The 23,252-nt window shown below is 39.9% G+C and overlaps 1 protein-coding gene and 1 gene segment (V, D, J or C); both read right to left on the bottom strand.

The window, feature by feature from the left end:
- LOC105740865 (zinc finger protein 709-like) overlaps positions 1 to 5,921 on the bottom strand; it is a 31,381-nt gene extending 25,460 nt beyond the window's left edge. Inside the window, 1 exon segment of the mRNA XM_012512670.2 lies at positions 5,802 to 5,921. Within this exon segment, the coding sequence (XP_012368124.2) occupies positions 5,802 to 5,885 (84 nt within the window). The 5' untranslated portion in view covers positions 5,886 to 5,921.
- A 6,034-nt stretch (positions 5,922 to 11,955) lies between these two features.
- LOC111814014 lies at positions 11,956 to 13,286 on the bottom strand. The segment is given in 2 exon segments: positions 11,956 to 12,281; positions 13,253 to 13,286. Coding segments are annotated over 2 exon segments (360 nt in total).
- Between the last annotated feature and the right edge of the window lie 9,966 nt (positions 13,287 to 23,252).

The following is a 23,252-nucleotide window of genomic DNA, read 5'->3' as shown; positions in this document are numbered from 1 at the left end:
TGGCATGTGGTGCTAGGGGATTGAACCGCGGTCCCTGATGCTTTTGCTAAGCTTGTTCCAAGTAGGTGCTTTAGACCACTGAGCCATCTCTCCAGCCCTTCATTGGATTTTTTAAAAACAAATCTACAGTTTTCAAAAACTACAGGAACAATGTGAGAGCTGGTTCCCACCTGTTCTCCAATTCATACCCAAATCATATAAGAATGTCAGTACTCTACTTCAAAAACCTTCCCATTGATTAAACATGTAGCCAGCTATAGAAGTAGTACAATGGAGAAATGCTCTAATTATCCACTCCTAAATTGATAACTTCCCTTCCATCATTGCTGGCACTCTGAACCCTATGGTGATAGATTGAATGATTAATTGATTACATGGCAGTGCCACGAATGTAACACAAGAACTTAAGATGGGAGCCAGGGAGATAGCTCTGTGGCACAGCACCTGCCTGGTAAACATAAGGACCTAAGTGTGATTCCCAGTACTACAAAAAAACAAAAAAAAACAGTAACAACAATAGCAAAAATGGAACAAAAATAAATTAAGCCTACTTGGGAGATGCTCAACCATTTAGCATTGCCACCAGGAATCTAAAACATTTCTTCATACATCCATCATGATTACAAACACCCTCTAATTTGCTAACGTGTGGACATAATTGGAAATCGAGTACTTCATGGTCATGACAATGAAGTCCAAGATTTAGGAGACAACTAGAAGGGAGGCTGTGTATCTTAAACTTCTGTCCATCATTGCCAGATGTCTTTGGCACTTTCCTGTCACTGGGACAAAATACCCCACCCTCACGACTTACTGACTTATTTTGGCTCAAATATTCAGACCAAAGGAAAAGAGCATAGTGGAGGGCTATAGAAAATCTGCTCCCACACCACAGCAAACAACATAAATGATAAGAGTGGCAGACAAGGATAAAATTTCTCAGCACATGTCCCCAATGAACACCTTCCAAGCAGGCCCCACTACCCCAAAACACATTCACATACTGAACTTATCAATGGGTGAGTGAATCAATCAAAAATGGTGAAGTCCATATGATCCATTCAAGTTCCAAACAAAAACATATATACAGGATATTTTAGAAATAAACCACAACACAAGGGCTCCTGTTGGAAAAAGAAACAAGAAGAACAAGACAGTGCAGTACCACTGAAACAAACACTGCATGTGAGTCAGCAGATCCACCTGAACTGTCCTGTTGTCAGTGCCCATTGCAATGGGAAGTGATGCAGCAGGTGATGTACTGCCCATGACAGTGCCCTGGACACGCTTAAGCCATCCTAATGTGTGCAGGATGCTGAGGGCCTAGAAGATTCTTGCCCTCTCCTTGAGAATGAGAAAAGAACAGGCACAAAAGCAGCAGTTGACCTACAAGAATAAGGCTTCACAGCTAATGCACATGGGTCAGGATCCTGCCAAGTTGGTTCTGTCTACACCCAACTGACCTTATGCCTCCATTACAGCCCCACTCCTGTCTCAGGTCATTGTTCTGTGCACATCACCATTTCCAAGAATAGGGGATCCTCAAGGCCCTTCCCATACAACCTAAAGTGAGTAAGTCTCACACAACCAGTCAGGGTGAGCCAGCTAGAGTGCTTTTCACCAGCACACTGGGGGCTTCTGACTTGGGTTCCTGACAAAGATTCCTCCTAGACAGCATGCCTGACTGGACAGTTTACACAGGACCAGTCTTTCTTCCTTAATGCCCTGCTTACCCATTTCTTGCCCTCTTAGCTAAAATGGGCAACAGAAAATATACACTACCTGGTTAAGAGTAACACAAACAACGGACTTTAACTAGAACCCTTCCCATCAGTCTTTTGCATAAACACAGACTTTACCCAGAATGGAGACTATCATCACTGAAGCAGAATTGGCTTCTCAATGTCCAGCTGCTGCTGTTTTCTTACTGAACTTGTTAGGCTGTTCCTGAATATCGTTAATAATTATCAGTCCACAAGTATACTCTTTCCATTCCAGACTCTGTATCACATGGAGAAAACCACCATATCCAAGTAAGAACTGGACTGCAGGCAGGGATAGGACAAATTGGAAAGGTCTAAATTTCTCAGAGGCTAGAAATACACATGAGGCACTTGGCTTCACTGTGCAGCATTTTCTACACCTTATCTCTTAATCTCCTTACTTTCACTAAATACAAAATCATGTTTAAAAGAAAACATCTAATAAATGAAGCAAATAGCATACTACATTAATAGCATTATCCAACATTAATCAAGTTGAAAGAAAAGGAAACATACTGTCTCAGACAGGCAACCTACCTCACTCAAGATGACAATGAACCTGAGTTTTGAATACTGATCATGTTCCTCACCAAGAGGACCAGAGTAATTGCTGAAAAGCAGCACACCTTCAGGTGCTTCCTTATGATGAGATAGGGTCACCTGTGATTGGTTCCAGAAATTACAATAAAAGAACAGGGAAGTAAATAATGAGTGTTTCTTTGGCCACACTGGGTAAAAGAAGATGAGACTGGAACACAAATTTAACTTCCTAAGATATGAGAGTTCTAGTGGAACTGCACAAGCACACCTGCAAATTCAGACTTTAGCCTGAGACTACTATTCAAAGGAATTATTAAGAGACTTAGCTCCTGTCTCCAGAGCTGAAAAGGCATAGAAAAAATCTGCAGTACACACTTGCTAGAAGTACTGTGAATACAATCACTGTTATTCATCTCTCCTTGTGTGAGACAATTTACACTGTCCACCCTTCATCCCACAAGAGCCCCTAATCTGGCAACTCACCAGGATTCACCCTAAGCACACCACCACTCTACAACTTTTCTGGATCTCCCCCAAAACCTGTGTTCCTCAGAGTGTGTCCTTAAAACAGCTAGAACAAACTCTACCGTCAGACATCTGGCCATGACAACACAGATAACCTCACTGCTGCAGACATCCGCTAACTTTTTCACAGTATGTATGTAAGCTGATGGGAGCTTTCCTTTTTATGTACTTAATTATGTACCAGTGTTACTAAACAGAGTACACAGTAAATCACTGGCTGTTTACCCATGGTGTCCTGCTTCTGACTCTGCAGTGACTTATTCCTGCTATGCACCACCATGAGGACGTGCTGTGCCATGAACTACTACTAATGTGAAAAATGAGCAAATATATACATATATATAAAAAAAGTCAGATTAACACTAAATAACTTTCATTTGCTCTTTATGACTACAGACTTAATTCAGGGGTTCATGCGCATAAGGTAAGTTAATTTAGAGCTGAGGTACACTGCAAAATATTTCATACTGAAAAAGGGTCTTACTCAGCTTGGCCTTGAAGATTGCAGATTTCTCATCTCAATCACCCAAGTGGCTGGCATTAAAAACATGCACTGTCATGCCTCCGTGATATTTATGTGACCAAGCATTGAAATCTTGGTAAATCATGGTGACTGAAGAGCCCCAATCTTAAGCAAGCAAGATGACACATGTCTGTGTTCCCAACAGTCAAAGAGTTGTAAACTATCAAATTTCTCCCAATCTCGGACAACTTAATAAGATCTGGGCACAAAAAGAAAACAAAGAAGAAAAAACTTGGGGAAATGTACATCACTGTAAAATTCCGGTGTTCACGCCCTACGCAATGGAAAGGATCAAACACATCTTGAAATCTTTCGAATCCAAGAGGAAAGTCCTTCCCACTCCACACCAGTGATAATATCTGCCATATTTTTAACCCTACAGGATCAGTTTTCTAATTTCTAAGCTTGCCTCAGAAATGATTAGGTAAGATGATAAGACATATCTATCTGTTACTAAATTCTCCTCCCTTCTTTAGGCTTGAGACCTTGGACCTAATCTCAGACCAAGTCAGCAGAGAAATCTTCCTTTATTATCACAGTAAGAACAATCTGACTTCTGGAGAAATTTACTACAGTGGCTGTTGCTCTCCTATTCCAAGTTCACTCCATTTGCTGTTGCATGTTCAAAAAACCCCTTTTCTTATATTTATTCAAGTACCTGCTGATCTTAACTATGGAAATTTACTCCTACTTCAGTAACTTTTTTTTTGGTCTTTTTGATGCAAGATTTCATTATGCAATTAAGGATAACCTTAACTTCATTTTGTAACCCAGGCTTGACTCAAACTCAGATAGATTCTCTGACCTCAACCTGTGGAGTGCTGGGTTTAAAGGCATAGGCCACAATCCCTGGGAAAGTACTTCTTTTATATGAACATTTCATTTGGTGCTTCAGTCTTTAAAACAATATCTAAGACAATTAAGCAGTTATTTCAGAGATCATTCCTCTTTCTCTTTCCAATCATAGGGATGTCACATGTATTAAATCGTTTCTCAGTGGCCAGCAAGATATCTCAGTGGACTAAACACCTGCTTTGGCAAGCACGGGGACCAGGGTTCAATTACCGCTACCACATGCCATGCCAGCCCCACCCCTAGGTGCACTGAACAAGCCACTGATTCTGGGTGTGGTGGTGCATGCCTGTAATCCCAGCGCTGGGGAGGTTGAAAACAGGAGGATCACTGCGAGTCTGAGCTGTGCAGTGAGGCCTTGTACCAAATACATAAATGGGGTTTAACCTCTTCAGGAAGTTCTTTGGGAAGTTTTCCCAGCAGGAACACTTTGCCCTCTCCTGGAAATGCATTAACATCCCCTCATTCTCTCAGTATCCTAAACTCTATAGAAGGCCTCATTTCAATAGCCTAAATGTGGAGAATAATTTGTCTCTGTATAAATAAGCCACCTACCTAGGGAAGGGCTTGAGACAGAGGAAAATTACACATTTTGAGAATAATTAAAATGAGAATAGAATTATCTGGAATGTTGGATCAAGAGTGAACTTTCTGCCCAAAAAGGGATGCAGGCCCTCCCAACTAAAACAAGTTGCAACAAATTTCTAAGCTCCAGAGTCTCCAGGAAATTAAAATAAATGCTATCCAATGTCTCACTAAAATCTCAATTTGTTCTTACCAGTACATTCTGGGGAAATGGGTTCGAAAGCCTGATGTTAAAGCTGTTGTTTTCTGTCCACAGAGGTACCTGTGGTCGAACCCCACTAAACAACTGAATATTTATCATCTTCTGCCTATCTATAATTAGCTCTGGATCACACAGCCACAGGGCCATTTCCTGGGGATAGTTACAAGAATCAGGGAGCTATTATTATTTCAAACAAAATCTCTCTTAACTTTCTTTTTATTTGAGACATTATTCGTCAATGTTGTGAGAAAACGAGCTCTATTCATGCAGTAATGACAGCTGCAAATAGAGGTCTAACGTACAAAATTACAACGATGCTTTTTTTCATTGCTGAGTATGGAACCCAGGGCTTCCCCAAGTTGCTGCTCTTTGCAGACTGGTGGAGCTACCGCTGTGCCTGGGAACGACCAAGAAGGCACTCTGGGTTGGCCTGGGTTGGTGGTGCCTGTAAGCACACCAATAAGGACGGTGAGGAAGGAGGACTGTTGTGAGTTTAAGGCCTATCTAGGCCACATAGTGACCTCAGGACCAGCCTGAAATATAGCCAGACCCCACCTGAAAAAAACAAAAACAAAAACAAAAAAGAGCAGTGTCATGGTAAGCTGTCTGTACGCTGGGGATCCAGAACTGTCCCTGCCTGAAGAAAGCGGGAAAATGTTACAGATGATGATGTAGTACCAAAGACAAGCAGATCTCATGTCCAGGGTCAAGCACGGAGGCTGTGCATAAATTGCCACAGCTGTTTCTGACCACTTCTCTCCAGAGCGCACCCTATTCCATCCCATCCCCAGCTCCTCTCCCACAACGTCACCATTGTGTGGCTTGAGGGTTTCCCAGGATCCTTTGAATGCAGCTCGCAGCCAGTGGAAGTTACAGAACAAGGCGGTCTAATCATCTTGAGAGCTGTCAGCAACACACTCACAGAACACACTGCGGCGCCATGACAGAGGAAGTACCCTCCTCCCTCGGCTCTCGTGATTGGGTTGTTCACAGAGCCCCACCTTCATGACTGATTGGCTCCTGCTCGGGCTGAGCGTGAGGAGAAACACAAACCTCTAAGGTCGAGGGTGGACTCAACTGGTAGCCTGAATCCTAAGCCAATCTCCCCTCGCCTGAAGAAGGCTTCCATTTAGCGCTTCACTCCTGACTTCAGAGCTGCCCTTGTTTTTTCTTGATGGACTCGGTGAACTCTTCCTTAAAATGGCTCACAAATGTGCTCGGAAGATTCCAGGATGAACGTCCTTTGAAAGATTCCGTGCCCTGATGACTGAAAACATGAGTCCAAGCCAGGATAAAATGGAATTGAGAGGGACCCTGTTACTAGGAATGTGGAAATCAACTTCACAAGCCTCCTTCACACTCTCAGTCTATTCATTTTCTCCCATGAAAATAAGTAGACACCCCTCTAAGAGCAATACAATTATTGTGTAAATAGAAATTAGAATTGAATGATAGCAATATTTTGGAAAAGAGTAAAGATGAAAGAAAAGCAAGCATTCCAACTCTCTGTGACAACTGTCACAATTTAGCCACTGTCGTAAAACACACACACACACACACACACACACACACACAACACTTCAGTTCTTAAAATATATTTCTCACCACGAAGTTCAGAATCATTGCTGGAATGGCTCCACGTCTGATTCACCTGCTCACTTCTTGGTGATGAGACTGGGATACAAAGGAACTTTAGACTGTAAATGCTCAGGCCCTGTCGTGGCTTGTCACAGGTTGACATTCTCCACCTTTCAACATTAGTATTCCTAGAAAAAAAATTACATGGGGTCAGGTGATACACTTGTGTCACTAACTTGTTTGGCATGAGAGGTGTGCAGGATATTAGTAAAGTACGCTTCTTGGCGTGTCTGATTGAGCTGTGATGTTATGACATGAAGGACCAAATCTTGATCCTGGTCTTTCCTCTCAACCTGTTTCCCTTCTCTCGGGATCCTGAGCTATTTGGCCAGCCCTTAACAAGGGTCAGATTGCTTTGTATTCATTTACCGTGCATTGGTGCTCAGCGTCTTTAAATCTGCGCACAGCCATTTTACTCCACAAGACTTTATGATGAGCAGAACAATGATGAGCAGAACACTGACTGCCAGTGCACCTGTGGTCTTTCACCCAGTTTATCATTTTTGTCCACGTTGTTTTTGGCCTCTGATGTGGTGAGAAACATTTCTTTTACATGGATAAAAATGATGCATAACAAAAATTGGATCCCGATCCGGTCACCAACACTGAAGTGGCAAGCAGAGACGGACTGGAACAGAGGTTTCTGTGCCGAGGGCACCGATGTCCAAGGGTCAGTGCACTATGGGTTGCTTCCCAGCTCATGTCAGAGGTTTCAAATCAGTAGTCCCATGTGAAACTCAGTATGCCCTCTAAAGTTTACATCTTGGGAATAGAATATCTAATGACAGTGTTGAGATATGGCACCCTCTAATAGTTGATGGGCACATGAGTGTCTTCCTCTCCTGAATGCAATGATGTTATTAATATTAAAGTGGATGACTTATGGCTGGGGTGAGCACCGTATATATTGGGATTCACCCACGCTTTCTATCATGTATGTGGTTAACTGGCATTCAACAATATATCATGCAAAAAAATGGTCTCACTTTTTGTGATGCTCTTAAACTTTCCAGCTTTAGTATTGTAAGGTGTATATTTCCATACATTATTATTATTATTTTTTGTGTGATACCCTGACTCAAGTATGAACAAAACACTGTAACACTCAGTCTTTATTGGATATAAAAAAATAAACACTCCCATTCAATATGTTTGAGAGAGAACTGTGATCATAGTGGGACTATGACAGCAGATAGAGGTTGAGGGCCTAAAAACCCTTTGGGCAGGGACAATTTTATTAGAGAACTAAATCTCCCAGGTGGCACAGGCAGTCCAGAGGACAGAGCCTGGGTACCCTATCTGGAGACATACATGCCTTTCAGTCTCTACCTATGTGAATTTGGGATGTTATTCAATTTTTCTAGCTGAAGCTTTCATCAAGAAGACCGGAGACAATCAGAGTGCACGGCTGAATTCCTTTGACTGATTCAAGAATCTAACATGCAAACAAAGTTGTGAATGTTGAAAGCATTTACTTTCTGAGTCTACAATTACAGAACATTGAATACAAGCTTGGGATTTTGGCACTGGTGATAGAGGAATAATTCTGACCTTCAGCACACATATTTTAAGTCAGGCCATAAACACACAGAAGGACAGCAGGGGTGAAACAGGTCCCATAAAATCTCATGATTTATTTTTGAATGGACATGGGAGGAGATAAGCCACAAGAGAACTATACTATGGAGTGGCTTAGATATAAAAGCAAAACAAAAACAACACTATAAAACCCAAAACAGAAACTTAGTTAACATAGTGTAGCAACAGTGGAATTTTCATCAGACAAACACAGACTGGGCAAAGTAACAGAATTTTGGGGTGTTTCTATCCAATAGGAAAAAGTGGGCGGTAAAACTGAGAGTTTCTAACATATGCTACCACTTAATATAAATAAAGCTGGCTTTGTTGACAGAATCATAAAGCCAAGCACCGCCTTCTTGGCCAGCCAATACCCTAACAGGAACTGATCACTGGGATTCTGATTTGTTCATGTTGCTGAATTTTTCTTAGTTTTCATCTGATGTATTATCATTGAATATAAATGTTCAAAATTGTGATATGACTGCCACACCCTTGTGTTCTACTGCAGGCACAAAGACAGAGAAGATTTTGGCAGAAGGCAGTGTCAAGTCCACGTCTCTGTATACTTGATTTAAATTATTTATTTATTTAAAAATATCATTTATTTATAAGTATATGTGGGTATTGGAATAGGTGACATTCATGTGGATTTTTGAAAATAGATAATGAAATTTTTGAAATGGGTAATAACCCACGATCTACCATGAATATTGCTTTGGTTACCACTGTTGCTGCAGAGACAAAATACCTGACATGAAAGTTAAAGGAGGAGAGGTTTATTGAGCTCACAGTTCATAGCGCTATACAGCCCATCTCCAGCTAGCTCCAAAGCAGGATGTCGTGGCAGAGAGGCATCACAGAGGAGAAAAAGTCCATGCCATGGCAGGGCAGGCAGAAGGAGGCAAGCAGCTGCAGCAAGTCTTCCTCTCCGTTTTACACAGCCAGGCTACCAGGCTATCTAGTGGTGCCATGCACACCCAGCTTGTGTCTTCTCTTATCCAACCCCTTATCCACCAATAACACCAGGAATCCAAGTATCATACTCAGCAACCTTTGAAACTCCATATCTGTGAAAACATGAGACTTTTGGTACATCTAGATACAAATCAAACAAAAACCTCTTCCGTGAATGTCTGGACAAGATGCTAGGTACAATTCTCCATGATTAGTTCTCACATCCCAGTCAGAACCCTAAGGGTCTCTTTGGATCCTCACATTTAGATCCTGGAGGGCTTAGGAGAACATATGTGTTTTGTAATCCACAGCACACTCACCCTCACTCTGGTCCTCCTGTGTTACCCAGCCATCCATCATGATGTCATTGTTCCCTCACTGTGTGCTTCCATTGACCTTTGTGCAGGGAATTGTCATGAGCAATGCAGGAGCTTTCCATCCTCCATTTTCCAAGGTGATAAATCTACCTGCCTGTAACAATTCTTATGCATCCAATATAATATGGTGCTATTCAGATTTTATGCATTTTCCTACAGAGGGGATGCTGGAAATGAATTTTTGGCTTCCTATGTGCTTGGAGCAAAAACCATATGTAACTTCAGAGGTCAACTTTAACCTGTTGCTAAAGTCAAGGTTATGATCCACCAAAGTAGAAAATATGCCTTACTGCTTATTCCTAAATCTGAAAAGGCACACAAAAAAGATACAACAGGATCCACCTAAGAAATTATCAGTGATTTCAAGGATATCTCAGAAAGCAAAAATGAAGAGCTGGCTCCATTCCAGGAGACACCATGTTCTAGGAGGTGTGCCCACCCTGGATGATGATGTAAGTGCTCATGGGACATCACAGCAAGGACAGGAACTCTCAGTCCCTAAACCCAGGACAAGTCAGTGATGATGCTGGTCTCAGGGGAGGAAGAGAAGGATGAAAAGATGGAGGATCACTTAGCTTCACAAGACGAGTTGGATCATGAGGTCTATGGCCACTTCAGAAAGGAAGGGATGTCTACGTGGGGACAGCACCTCAGCCTGCCTTCAGGAGCCGTGAATGTGATGTGGTGAGAAGTGCAAGTCATTTCCTCTGGGTAGTATATTCCTGATTCATGGGAAATTGGTATCAGGAAACAGACATTATTTAGTGTGCAGAAATCATATCATATATTATGGGAAATCATACTAGATGAGTGATCAAAAACTACAGAAGTAAATGATTTGTTCTAATGGTGTTTGTAAATAGGATCTCAAGTCCGCATCTTGTACAGCAATTAACCACTAAGAAGAATATATGCAGTGTGTTATCTGTTGAAAAAAAAAAAAAGAAAGTAATACCTGGCACTCTATTAATGTTTGAGAACCATCATTTCTATGGGATTTGAAGTATTGGAAAGAGCATAGAGTTATAAGATGATGGAACATAAAACCTTAGAGGATAATGATTTTTTAAAAAATGTTTGTAATATTTTATTTTATGCCACGTATTCCTATTTTTACTTTTTGGTAGTTTGTTCTTAAATGTAGACTATTGATCAGATTTCACAAAAATGAAGAAGTTTTATAATTGTATGCATTAAATCAATGATTAAAAATAAATAAAATCCAAAGCTTTAAAAAAAAAAAAAACAAAAACTACAGAAGTACTGTGACCCAACGAATAAATTGAGAGCTCTAGCAAAGACAAATGAATTTTGTGAAAATGCGGGTATTCAATTTTAAATTACTTTCTTAAATGAAATGGATGTGAGTATGGAAATGTGTGTGTGTGTGTGTGTGTGTGTGTGTGTGTGTGTCAGAGAGAGAGAGAGAGAGAGAGAGAGAGAGAGAGAGAGAGAGAGAGAGAGAATATAATAGAAATTAAGAGGCTAATTGTTAAGTTCTTTGGTGGATGTGCAGGCCCTAGTTCTGCTCAGCTAGCACGAACAGGAAGATCACAGCAAGGACCTCTGGATGCTGTCCCAAGTCCAGTCCAGCTGCCCTTCTTCCCTCTCCCCTAAGCTCAGGGCTCTGCATGGTAATGGAGTTGAGCCCAGGGATGACGTCTCCTGAGGTGGCCCAGCAGAGGAGAGAACTGTGGTCTATGACCATTTGGAGAGGGATGAGAAAGCTTTTTAATTCCCTAAGCTGAAACACTTTTTCCATCATTGGATATTCACCCTTCATTGTGGTATATTTAGCAATTTGGTTTTCAAATGTTTATATTATTATTGCTATAGGAGGCAGAGTCTCACCATGTATACCAGGTTGGCGTCCCACTCACGGTGTAGACCAGGTTTCTTTGAAGGCACAACAATTCTCCAGCTTCCACCTCCCGAGTGCTGGCATTACAAACATGCACCACAGTGCTTGACTGTATAACTTCTTAGATGATGATGACTTGAAATTCTGTCACCTGACTTAGGAAAATTCACAGTCCCCTTTGGGTGATGCAAAAATGTCTTTGGTTTACAAAACTTGAATGAAAAAAGAGGACAAAGATAAATGAGTAACTAAACACACACACACAAACACACACACACACACACACACACACACACGACTTAAATTTAACAAATAAAACACCCTTTATTTTCTTTGGAAGTGATTCTTCACAAGTCCATTGTAGGAGATGAACTCTCCAGGGTCTCTCCAGGTCACATGCTCACGCAGAGGTGACCCAGGCTGACACAAAGCTCTCTTTCCAGCTTCCTGCTCTGTACCTTCTTTCTTCTGGGGTTCTTCCTGGTGGTCAGTGAATCCCTAGTGTCCTGCTGGTTCTGGGAGTCACTGCATGGAGATTTGTGACTGAGTTCTCACTAATGTTCTCCCACTGTGTCTCTTGCACAGTAATACAAGGCCGTGTCCTCAGCTGTCACAGAATTTGGCTGCAGGGAGAACTGGTTCTTGGGCATGTCTCTGGAGATGCTGACTCGGCTCTTCAGGGACGGCTCATAAACTGTGCCTCCAGCTCTGTCAATCCGCCCCACCCACTGCATCCCCTTCCCTTGAGGCTGGCGGATCCAGGTCCAGGAGTGCCCACTGCTGATGAAGTAGCCAGAGACTGAGCAGGTGAGGGACAGGGTCTGCGAGGGCCTCAGCAGGCCAGGCCCAGTCTCCTGCAGCTGCCCCTGGGACAGGACACCTGGGGACAAAAATCCACAGTGAGACTTGAATCAGATGCAGCTCTTCCATGTCTTCCTGTCTGAATCCCTGACACGCTCACCTCTGGGAAACACTGGCCAGGGAGAGCAGGAACCAGGACTGTGTCATGTTCTTGCCAGTTAGGCCCACTAATTCTTGGAGGTCCCTTCATGATTGACGGAGAAGCTGAATTTAAGCAAAGCCTTGCTGTTTTAATCTGGCTGTCTAGTTAGGTATTTGCATGAAGGATGTATACTTGTATATGAAAGCATGCATGAGAGAAGGTGGTCCCTGTGGCTCCCCTCAGTGGGTGATCTTGGTTATGCCCTCAGAGAGCTCAGCATTCTTCCTGGGTTCCACTGCACCAGTCCCAGGCTCCTCTCCTTCCAGGACAGGATATGAAGCAGACAATTTCTCTTGGAGCTGGATATATTCACAGATGAAGAAAATAATCGCAGTTATAGTAACCATTCCCCAGATGCCAGGGATTAGCAGAACAGTACATGTTCAGTAGAGGGCAGTTGTTTATGTATACACACATGAATTCACAGAACATGATGGACACTACAGGTAAATACAGATATATACATGTGCTGTCAAGTGAACGGTTCCAACTCAAATCCACTTCCATTTTCACAAGCTCATTTTAGAAACATGGATGCTCCAAAATATTTTGGCAGCAACAAAACGTGGCAATCCTATTTACATTAAAGTAAACTGACACTGACACAAAATTTATTCTAAGTTAAATGGGCCTGAGCGACTCACATGACTTGGGTCCACATTTCTCCAACTGAAATGCATTCAGCTGTATGCAATAAAGGGTCTCTATGGAGAGGAAAAGTATTCACAGAAGCACACATTTTAATTTTAGCATGATATAGATATTTGCTCACGTGATGTCAGTTTCTAGCATTGTTAAAAGAGAACTCAGCGACAAAGCCTTGATTTTCACATAGAGATCCAAGTTACTGTATGGACACGGTAGACTTGTAGACTCCCGCATTGCCGGAGAACACTGGTGAACAGGAACTTCCTCAGAACTGGGAAAGGTAAGGCTGGTAAAACACTCTGCTCCCTGAATCACATGTGTTGGCCAGACACTGAACTTCAAGGACTCAGCCACATATTTTTTTTTTCCAGAACCAGGGATTGAACTCAGGCCCTTGCACTTGCCAGGGAAGCATTTATTCCGCTGACTATCACCCCAGCCCCACATATTTCTAAAGTGTCAATTTTTTGTTCAGTATTGGAAGAGTATAGATTATGTGATATATATATATATATTTTTTTTTTAATTTAAATTTAATTTTTTTTATACAAGGTCTCACTATGCAGCTTGGACTCATCATGATCCTCTTGTGTCAGCCTCCCCAGTGCTGGAATTACAGGTGTTCACTACCATGCCCTGTTTCAGTAGCTGGCATGGTGCACCTGTGGTTCTGGGGTTGGCATGGCATGTGATACCAGAGCTCGAACTCAGGACCTTGTGCTTCCATGCAGGTGCTTATGCCGCTGAGCTATCTCCCCAGCACATATGTGACATATTTTCTACCTCAGTGGAGCAACACATTCATAATTCTTGGCAATCAATCTGCACTCTTAGTGGTTTGCAGAAGGAAAAACTTCTCTGATGACTAAGGCCTTATTCCTGCCATAGAGACTAAGTCCCATTGAACAATAGACCTGACAACTTCCCTCTGAGGTCTGGGACTGTTCAGGAGATTGCAGGAGTAAGCCGTGCTGTAGATCAGAGTCTGGCTCCATCTCTTCCCAGTATAAGAGCTCAAACATGTGGACTGAGTATGTCTTGTGTGTCTGGGACTTTATGGGGCACAACTGGAGAGTGCAGACAGCACTTAGCCCCAGGTACTAGGAATAATGTTTTTGTCAGATAGAAAACATTAACGATATCACATAACTCTTTGATGCCTCTGGATTTGCATGGACAAATGTAAAAATAAAATCATATAAAAATGATCCAATGCATTATTAATAGGCATGTTGATAAATAATGAATGTTTAGTATTTATCACAACAAAATACATAGAAGGCATAATTTTATTAATACTATCCTCTGATATTCCCAGACCTTTTCCTCCAATGATGGAAAGTAACATGGTTCTTCTACATAGTAATCCTCTTATAGAAAATTATCTCTTTATCATAGTTTTGATGATTAATAAATATCTTTTGAGACAACATATAAAATTTGTTAAATTTTAACATAATCATCATTTTCAAGATTTGGAATGAATCAAATCTATTACAATTGTTCTTGGGTTTTCTGAAAGTTTTCCGTTTGAAAACTTCACTTATTCAAACATTTCCTTGGGCTACTACTGATTATGTTTATGTTACATTAATTTTCATTTACTCAGATTTATAAAAGTGGTAACATATCATACATAATTGTATTTGTCTTACTTTAACATGAGTAAGCACTTGTAAATTTGTTGTACATATTACACATGCACTGATTGCAAAAATTGATATTTCTGCAATAAATAAATTTACCAGAATTCTTTATCAGTTAAGCTGTTGTGGAAGAAGTAGGCAGCTAAGAAAAAATGTTGCTCTTTTCCTTAAAATAGCACCGAAATATAAGATAAACAAAAAGATAAAGCTATCTTGTTTCCTTCACCAATTCAAGCAATTTTATGCACTAATTCAGATCCAACCATATACTTGGGTTGAAAGACATCATAACAACATTGCTAGTTGTAGACTTAGATTTTATTTTTGGTATATGACTTGAGGAATCTTCCATTTTACAGATCATGACAGAATCAAAAACTGGAAGTGGTAGAGCAGAGGGTTTTGTAAGTCAGATACAAAGAAGCAGAATCAGCTGCTTGGCTGATGTCATGTGAATTCAGTGTGATTATGTAGCAATGATTACGAATTATTTCATTTTGGCTTGGTCTGTCCTATAGGGGTTCACTGCATGAGTTCAAATGAAAATAAGATTTCATCCATAGTCTTAATTACGTCTCCTTGGATCTGCAGCTAATACTTAAATGTTTGGAGAAACTAGTTCACCAGAGAGACAGCTGTGGCTATCAGGGGATAGCACAAAAGCTTGGAGTATACTTATTTGTCATACTCCCCAAGGAGCAAACCAGATAGAGTTCGGTAACTCCTATGAATGCTTTGTCTGTATCACTATGACATGTTTATCTTCTGCAAAATTGGCCCCGCAGGAATTTTATGGTCTTCTTGGCGACATTATGGTTTACACATATCAGACACAAAAACATGAAATTTTGGTCAAATCCACCAAATAAGAAATAACTGCCATCTGGGTGGGAATACACACCTAGAACTCAAGATATTGTCAAAATCCTACATGAAAAAAAAAAAAAATTCTACATGAACAAGTCCATCTACATTAGTCACTGAATATATAAAACAGTAAAGAAGTTTCGATGAAAGGAAACATTTGAAATCATATTTTCTAAGATCTTATTCTGAATATGATAAATATTACACAAGATCCACCTTGATAATCCAAATAGAAACTACTGAAGAAATAAAAACGTGTTTGAATAGGCACATCGTAAATTAGATCTGGTTATAAAATTGTAGCACAAAAAGGTCCCCTCCCTAGCCAGTACACTTCAGTTTGCTAGTTGCCCAGTGCTACGGTTTGTGACTGGTTGTCCCCCAAAAACCTCATGTAAGTATGGGGCAGATGAGGAGCAGGAGTGGCTTGAGGAGCGGGGCCAGAGGACCAGGGTGGGACTCGTGGGGCGGGGCTGGCGGGGCGCAAATCGTTAAAGTGGCAGCACGTGCTCTGCCCACCCCCAGGCCTGCAGCCTCTCAGAGGTGTGCAGTGGGCCATCCTGGACATGGCGGCAGCCTAACCTCTCCTTCAGACCCTGTAGCGTGGGCAGGCAGCGTCTGAGATTGAGGCTGCCTCGGGCAGAGAGGAGATGCTTGGAGAAGACCCCTCTCCTGAGCAAATAAGACTCTGAGGTCTTGCTACATAATTCAGGCTGCTTTATAAACTATGAACCCTCCAGTAACTGTGAGCTAAATAAACCTTTCCTTCCTTTATTTTGTGCTGGGCATTTGTCCCAGCAATGAGAGAGGAGTAAGTGAGACACCTAGCTAATCGATCTTCTAGTAACAGCTGCTCCAGCCTCTTAGCAACAGCTAGTCATTGTGATGCATAGCTGGTCACCATGGTGACTGATGTATGACGCAATCCTCAATTGACAAGCCAGTCTGCCTTTGTACTTCCTGCTTGCTTATCTCATATAAGCCGCAGGCCACCAGAGACCAGAGCTTAATATTAGGAGTGATCTTTTTTTTTTTTAATTTTAACTTTTTTTTTTTTTTTTTTTTTTTTTAACTTTTTTTTTTTAATATTTATTTATTTTTTTTTTTTGTGTGTGTGTGTGGCCAGCTCAGCCCACCAGGGGGCGGGGCTGGCTGGCATGTGGTGCTGGGGTATTGAACCGCGGTCCCTGTGCTTTGCTTAGCTTAGCTTGTTCTAAGTAGGTGCTTTAGACCACTGAGCCATCTCACTAGCCCCTTAGTTATTGCCTCTGGATGTAAAATAAATTTGCCTCCAAACGCTAGTTGACATTTAGTGTTTCTGCCTGCCTTTGTATTTGGTATGTCATCAGGGAGAATAAACCATTCTGAATTCTTTGGTCCCTGGTTGCGGCCCTCACAGATGGAGCAGGGAGCTCTCTAGGTCCCAACAGGAAAGCATGCTTTCAGTATTTCTCAAGTCTTATTAGAGGTCTCAAGGATGTTTTCACAGAGTTTGCCCCAGTCAATGCGCATGACAAAATTTTAAAACTACTATTTCTTTATAGCAATATCACAGAAATAGCAATAGTTAGTTAGTTTTTATGTATTTAGTACAGGGCTTACAGGGTCTCACTATGTAGGTCGGACTCATAGTGATCCTCCTGTTCTCAGCCTCCCAAGTGCTGGGATTACAGACATGCGGCACCATGTCCCGTCTCAGTCGCCCTCTCAGTGCACCCTGGGGGTGGGGACAGCACGGCATGCCAGGGATTGAACCTTGGCCGCTGCGCTCTGCCCAAGCAGGCACTGTGGTCCGCTGAGCTATCTGACCGGCTCTTAATTTTTTTTTTTAATAATAGCCATTTTTTCTGGAGTGAGATGGAATCTCAGCATTGTTTTCATTTGCATCTCTCTCTTTTTTTTGTCATTTTATTTTATTGTATATATTTTTTAATTTTTTTCCACTTTATTTATTTATTTTTGACAACTCATACAGAATTTTACTTAACAAAGTAATATGAATTTCACAGTATTTGTTGTAATACACGGTATTGTCTTACAACCAGCTATTCATATTACCAGATATATACACATAAAATTGGAAGAAGAAAAAAACTGGAGCAATGTATAAGAAATTAAGAAAAGAAAAAGTACAAACAATTGAAAAAAGGAGATGAAGCTAATTAGAGCATTGACTGCTTCTTTCCATTTCCATTTTTTTCTTTTTTTAAATTTTTATTTATTTATTTATTTATTTTGTCCTGTCAGAGGTGAATATTCTATTGGCATCTAAATACTATAAGTGTTTGAATTCAACTAAACATGTGCATCTCTCAAATGGCCAACCTCTATTCAAATGTTTGACTTTTCTACTTCTTCATCTGAGAAGTGTCTGTTTATTTCAGATGTTCATTTCTGGATTGGGTTTAAAGTTTGGAAATCTGAATATTTGAGGTCTTTATAATTACTAGGTATTCATCACTTGTCTGAGGAAGAGCTTTGAAAAAATTTTTCCACTCTGTGTGTTATCTTTCAGCTTAGTTGTACAAAACTTTTTTTTTAAATAAAAGAAGTCACTGTTGCTGATACTTCATGATATTTCGTATGCAATAAGATTTTATACATAAAGACTGCCACATCTACATCTTCAAGCTTGGTATGCACAAGGTCATGAGTCTGATAGCACAAAAAAAGTTTTACCTATTCTATCACTCAACAGATTGTGTTTCTGTTTCGGTATGTAGACCTGTGATCCATTTTAATTTTACTTTAGTGCATGGGGAGAGAGATGAGTCTGCTTTAATATTTTGCATATGGAAATGCAAATATTCCAACACACTTAATAAAAAGGCTTTCTTCCCAGAAAGGTGTTAGGGGTCTTTTGGCAAATATATGGTGGCTAAGTTTGTAGGGAATGTTTTCTGTATCTTCTAAGCTCTGCATTGATACTTTGGTCTTTCATGTCAGTAACATGATGTTCTTATCATTGTAGTTTTGTAGTATCATTTAAGATCAGGGATTATGTTGTCCCTTGCTGTGAATTTATTTATCATAACTGCTACATCTTTTCAAATGCCAGATAAATTGTAAGTTTGCTTTCTCTAATTCTTTTTTTTTAAGTTTATTTATTTATTTAGTGTGTGTGTGTGTGTGTGTGTGTGTGTGTGTGTGTGTGTGGTCAGCTCAGCCCACCTAGGGGCGGGGCTGGCTGGCATGTGGTGCTGGGGGATCAAATTGCAGTCCCTGTGCTTTGCTAAGCTTGTTCTAAGTAGGTGCTTTAGACCACTGAGCCATCTCACCAGCCCCTGCTTTCTCTAATTCTGTGAGGTATGCTGTTGGCATTTTTTAAAAAATAAAAATTATTCATTTTAATGAGAAAACAAAATTGCTGTTGGTATTTTGATTGGCCTGTATAACAATTTGATTAGGTATGTATAACCATTTTAGGAGTATGGCCATCTTCACTATATTGGTTCTTCCTACCCAAGAACAAGGGAATAATTTCTCTGATCTCTTCTTCAAAATACTGTAGTTTTCAATATAAATTTCTACAACAGAGAACTTCAGATTCAATATTGTTTCCTAAGTATTTTTATTTTGCATTCTACTGTGAAAGTTCGCTTCTCTAATTTCTCTCTTAGTATTTGTTATACATGTACTGCAATCCATTGAGTTTTGAGTGCTGAGTTTGTATTGAGTCATGCTGCTAAATTTGGTTATTAAATCTAGAAGCCTTTTGATGTAGTTTTTGGGGTATTCTACAGAGTATCAGTCTACTCACAAATAATGATAGTTCAACCTTCTCCTTTACTACTCTTTCTTTTTTGTTGTTGCTGTTTTGTCTAATTGTTCCAGGTAATATTCCTAGAACTTTATTGAATAAGGGTTGTGGTAGGTAATGGAAATCCTTAGCTTGTTCTTTATTTCCCAGTGAAAGCTTTTCGGTTTTGACCATTTTGTATAATATTGGCTTTTGGTATATTCATAGACAGCTTTTATCAGATTGAGATAAAGAACACTACATTCAATATTCTATAGGATTATTTTAATGTCATGAATGAGTGATGGTCCTTGTTAAATACCTTTGTCCTCCATTTATTGAGATGATCATGTTTTTTCCTTGGTTCTGAGAGGGTGTATTACATTTATTGATTTGTGTATGTTAAACTATCCCTGCATCACTGGGATGAATCTGTCTTGGTCATCATGTAGAATTCTCTTGATGATTTATTGTGTTCTGTTTGCCAGTGTCTCAGATTTTTTTTCACGTATATTCTCTAGGGAGATTGACCTGTAGCTCTCTTCTTGGTTAGGTTCTTCTCTGGATTTTGTGTCATTTCCTGGAAATTTTTGAAGGTTTTGCTTGCATTTAAATTTTACTGAAGAATTTCATCAGCATTGCCATTAGATAATTCTGTGGGTATTTTTTTTCTTTTTTCTTTTCTTTTCTCTTTCTTTCTTTCTTTCTTTCTTTCTTTCTTTCTTTCTTTCTTTCTTTCTTTTTGTAGAATTAGGCAGTGAAGCTGTTAGTACCTATTTTTATTAATTTTTTTTATATATTTAGTACAGGGTCTACACAGATTGGACTTGTAGTGATCCTCCCTGTTTTTCAGCCTCCCAAACACTAAGATTACAGGCAGGAACCACCATGCCCAGTCTCATTCACCTCAGCATGCCCTGGGAGCAGGGTGGGGCCAGCACAGCAGGCAGGGGATCAAGCCCCTAGCCTGTGCATCTGCTAAGCAGGCACTTTAATCCACAGAGCTATCCAGCCTATGTTCACATTTTGGTAATTTTTAAATTATTTATTCAATTTAATGAACTGATACTTTTTTTAAATTATATTTTTTTGATTCAACTTTGGTAATTGAAGTGTCTCTAGGAATCTTTCTTTTTTTTTGTGGAACTGGTTCTGAGAGGGTGTATTTCTTCTGTGTTTTTCGTCTTAGTTGAATACTCATCTCAAACTGTATTGAAGAATTTGTGTATTTCAGCAGAATCTGTTGTAATTTGACCCTTTCATTTTTTAAAAAATGTATTTGGTTATTACAGGGTTTTACTACACAGCTTGGACTCATAGTGATCCTCCTGTTGTCAGCCTATGCAGTGCTGGGATTATAGCCATATGCCACTACACCTGAACTTTGTGACGGCTGCAGCCTGTCCCAGGGGTGGGGCTGGTACCATACATGGTATGGGGGATTGAACTGTGGTCTCTGTGCTTGCCTAACCTTGCCTAAGCAGGCACTTTAGTCTGCTGAGCTATCTTGCCAAACCCAACCCTTCCATTCTTTATTGCAGGGATATGAGTCTTTTTTTTTTTAATACCTGAGATTGAACTCAGGATCTTGCACTTGCCAGCCAGGTTTTAAGTCATTGAGCTATATCCCCAGTCCTTTTTTTTGTTTTTTTAAAATAAATTTGCCAAGTGTTTGTCAATTTTATGTAATGTTTGAGAGGAATCATCCCAGTTCCTTGATTCTTTTGAGTTCTTAGTCTCAATTCGAGTAGTTCTTGCTGTAAGCTTTTTCATTTCCTCCCTCATACAAGATTTTGGTTTGACTTGTTCTTTATTGTGAAGTTTGAATTTCAACATTAGGTTATTTACTTGAGTTCCCTCAGTTTTTCTGATGTGGGAATTCATGAATATAATTTTCTGCCATAGCTGCTTTCATAGCATCCCATACATTTTGGTGTGTAGCACTGATAGACAAATTGGGAAGAGGAAGTTAAGGTATCCCAGTACAATTGTATTTGTGCCTATTTTCTTTTTCATATGCATACAAGTTTGTTTTATTTAGTTAGGTGATTTGGTATTTGGTGCACATGCATATATGATTATTGTATTTTCCTATATTAGTTTTCCCTTAACAAGTATGTAATGACTTTCTTTATCACTTTTTTTTTTAATTTTTATTTATTTATTTATTTTGCAGAACCAGGGATTGAACTCAGGTCCTTGTGCTTGCCAAGGAAGTGCTTATTCTACTGAGCCATCTTCCCGGCCCTTCTTTGTCACTCTTGACCAGTACTGGCTTGAAGTTCATATTGTCTGCAAATGGAACAAGACCACTGCTTTTTCTTAGTTCCTGTTACAGGAAATACTGTGTTCCATGCTTTGGTTTTCAGTGTATAAATTTCTTATAGATAAATGGGTTTCATTCTGCAGGGTATTCTTGGATTTTGCTTTTGAATGTATTCTATCAGTTTCCTTTGATTTGTAATTGAGAGCATTTACACTGATGGACATAACAGATAGATATTGACTCACAACTGTCATTATTATTTTCCTGCTGTAGATTGCTGATCTCTTCCCTCTGTTTAATTGCTGGCCTTAACTGGTGGATTCTTTCTATTGGGGTTCATGAAAATGTAGTCTTCATCTCTTTCTAAAATAACCTTCAGCTACTTTTTTGATGACAGTATCTTAATTCTTCATTGATTTCAAAAGATATGTTTATGGGGTGTATTGGTCTTTGTTGAATTTTTTTTTTATTTAGCACAACCTCTGCAGGGTCTCAAAACATGGATCAGACTCATAATGACTCTTCTGTTCTCAGTCCCCCAAGCGCTGACATTACAGGTGCGCACCACCGCATCCATCACGGTCTCACTGAGCCCCAAAGGCAAGGCCCACACAGCACACCAGGGATCAAACGCTGGTCCCTGTGTCTGCCTAAGCAGGCGATTTAATCTGCTGAGCTATCTAGCTGGCCTTGAACTTTTTAAGACTTGAAATATTTCACTGCATGCTCCCTGGCTAAGGGTTTATGTTTAAAAGTTTACTATGATTCTGATGGATTTTCTCTAACAATTTTTAATATACTTTTCTTGTGCAGAATTTTTAGAATTTTGTTTTTTGGACTTTTTGTCACAAGGTGTCACAGTTCAGGCTGGCCTTAAATTCCCTTTGTAGCAGAGGCTGGCCTCAAAATCAGTTATCATCCCACCTGAGCCTTCCAAGTACTAGGATTACAGGCATACACCAGCCTGTCTGGCTCTCAAATGTTGAATAATACATGCATTGATGCAGATTTAATTTTGTCATGGCTAAATACAGTTGTTTATGTTTCATTTATCTGTATGTCAAATTCTTTTTCCATATTTGGGAAGTTTTCTGCCATCACTTCCATGAAAAGTTTTTTATTATGTCATTTGCATTGCCTCCTAGCTTTTCACTGATGCTGATGCAACTTATGTCGTTCATTTTTGCAACATCTTGCAGCTGTGTGTTTTGTTATGGTCCCGTTTTTTTTATTAATTTTATTGAGAAACAAATAGCAATGAGAGTTTCAAAACCAGTTAGGGCAGTTTCAATAATTAATACATTTCATATTGTTGTCTTTGTAGTGGTTATTTGTAGTACAAGATGCAGACATGATATTCTGTCCAAACACTATTAGTACAAATCTTTCTTCTCATTGAATTAAGAGAAAGTAGCTGTATATCTATCCTATTTTATATATACATTCACAAAATGATCCTTCATTTGTATCCCCTTTTTTATTTAGTTTTGTCAGAGGTGGGTATTCCACTGCCATTTAAATATTGTAGGTGTGTGAATTCAGCAAAATAATACAATATAGTCCAGTAGTCCATCATAGTAGTGGGTTATCTGCAGGACTGGCAATGTCAGAAGTTGTTGACTTGAGCCTTTTACAGCCCAGCATATTAATACAACTTTACTTTTTTTTTTAATTTTTTAAAT

This window comes from Octodon degus, unplaced genomic scaffold (assembly GCF_000260255.1).
Source record: "Octodon degus isolate 3935 unplaced genomic scaffold, OctDeg1.0 scaffold00255, whole genome shotgun sequence".
In the NCBI taxonomy this organism is placed as follows: Eukaryota; Metazoa; Chordata; class Mammalia; order Rodentia; family Octodontidae; genus Octodon; species Octodon degus.
This window is presented reverse-complemented; position numbering and strand designations above follow the sequence as displayed.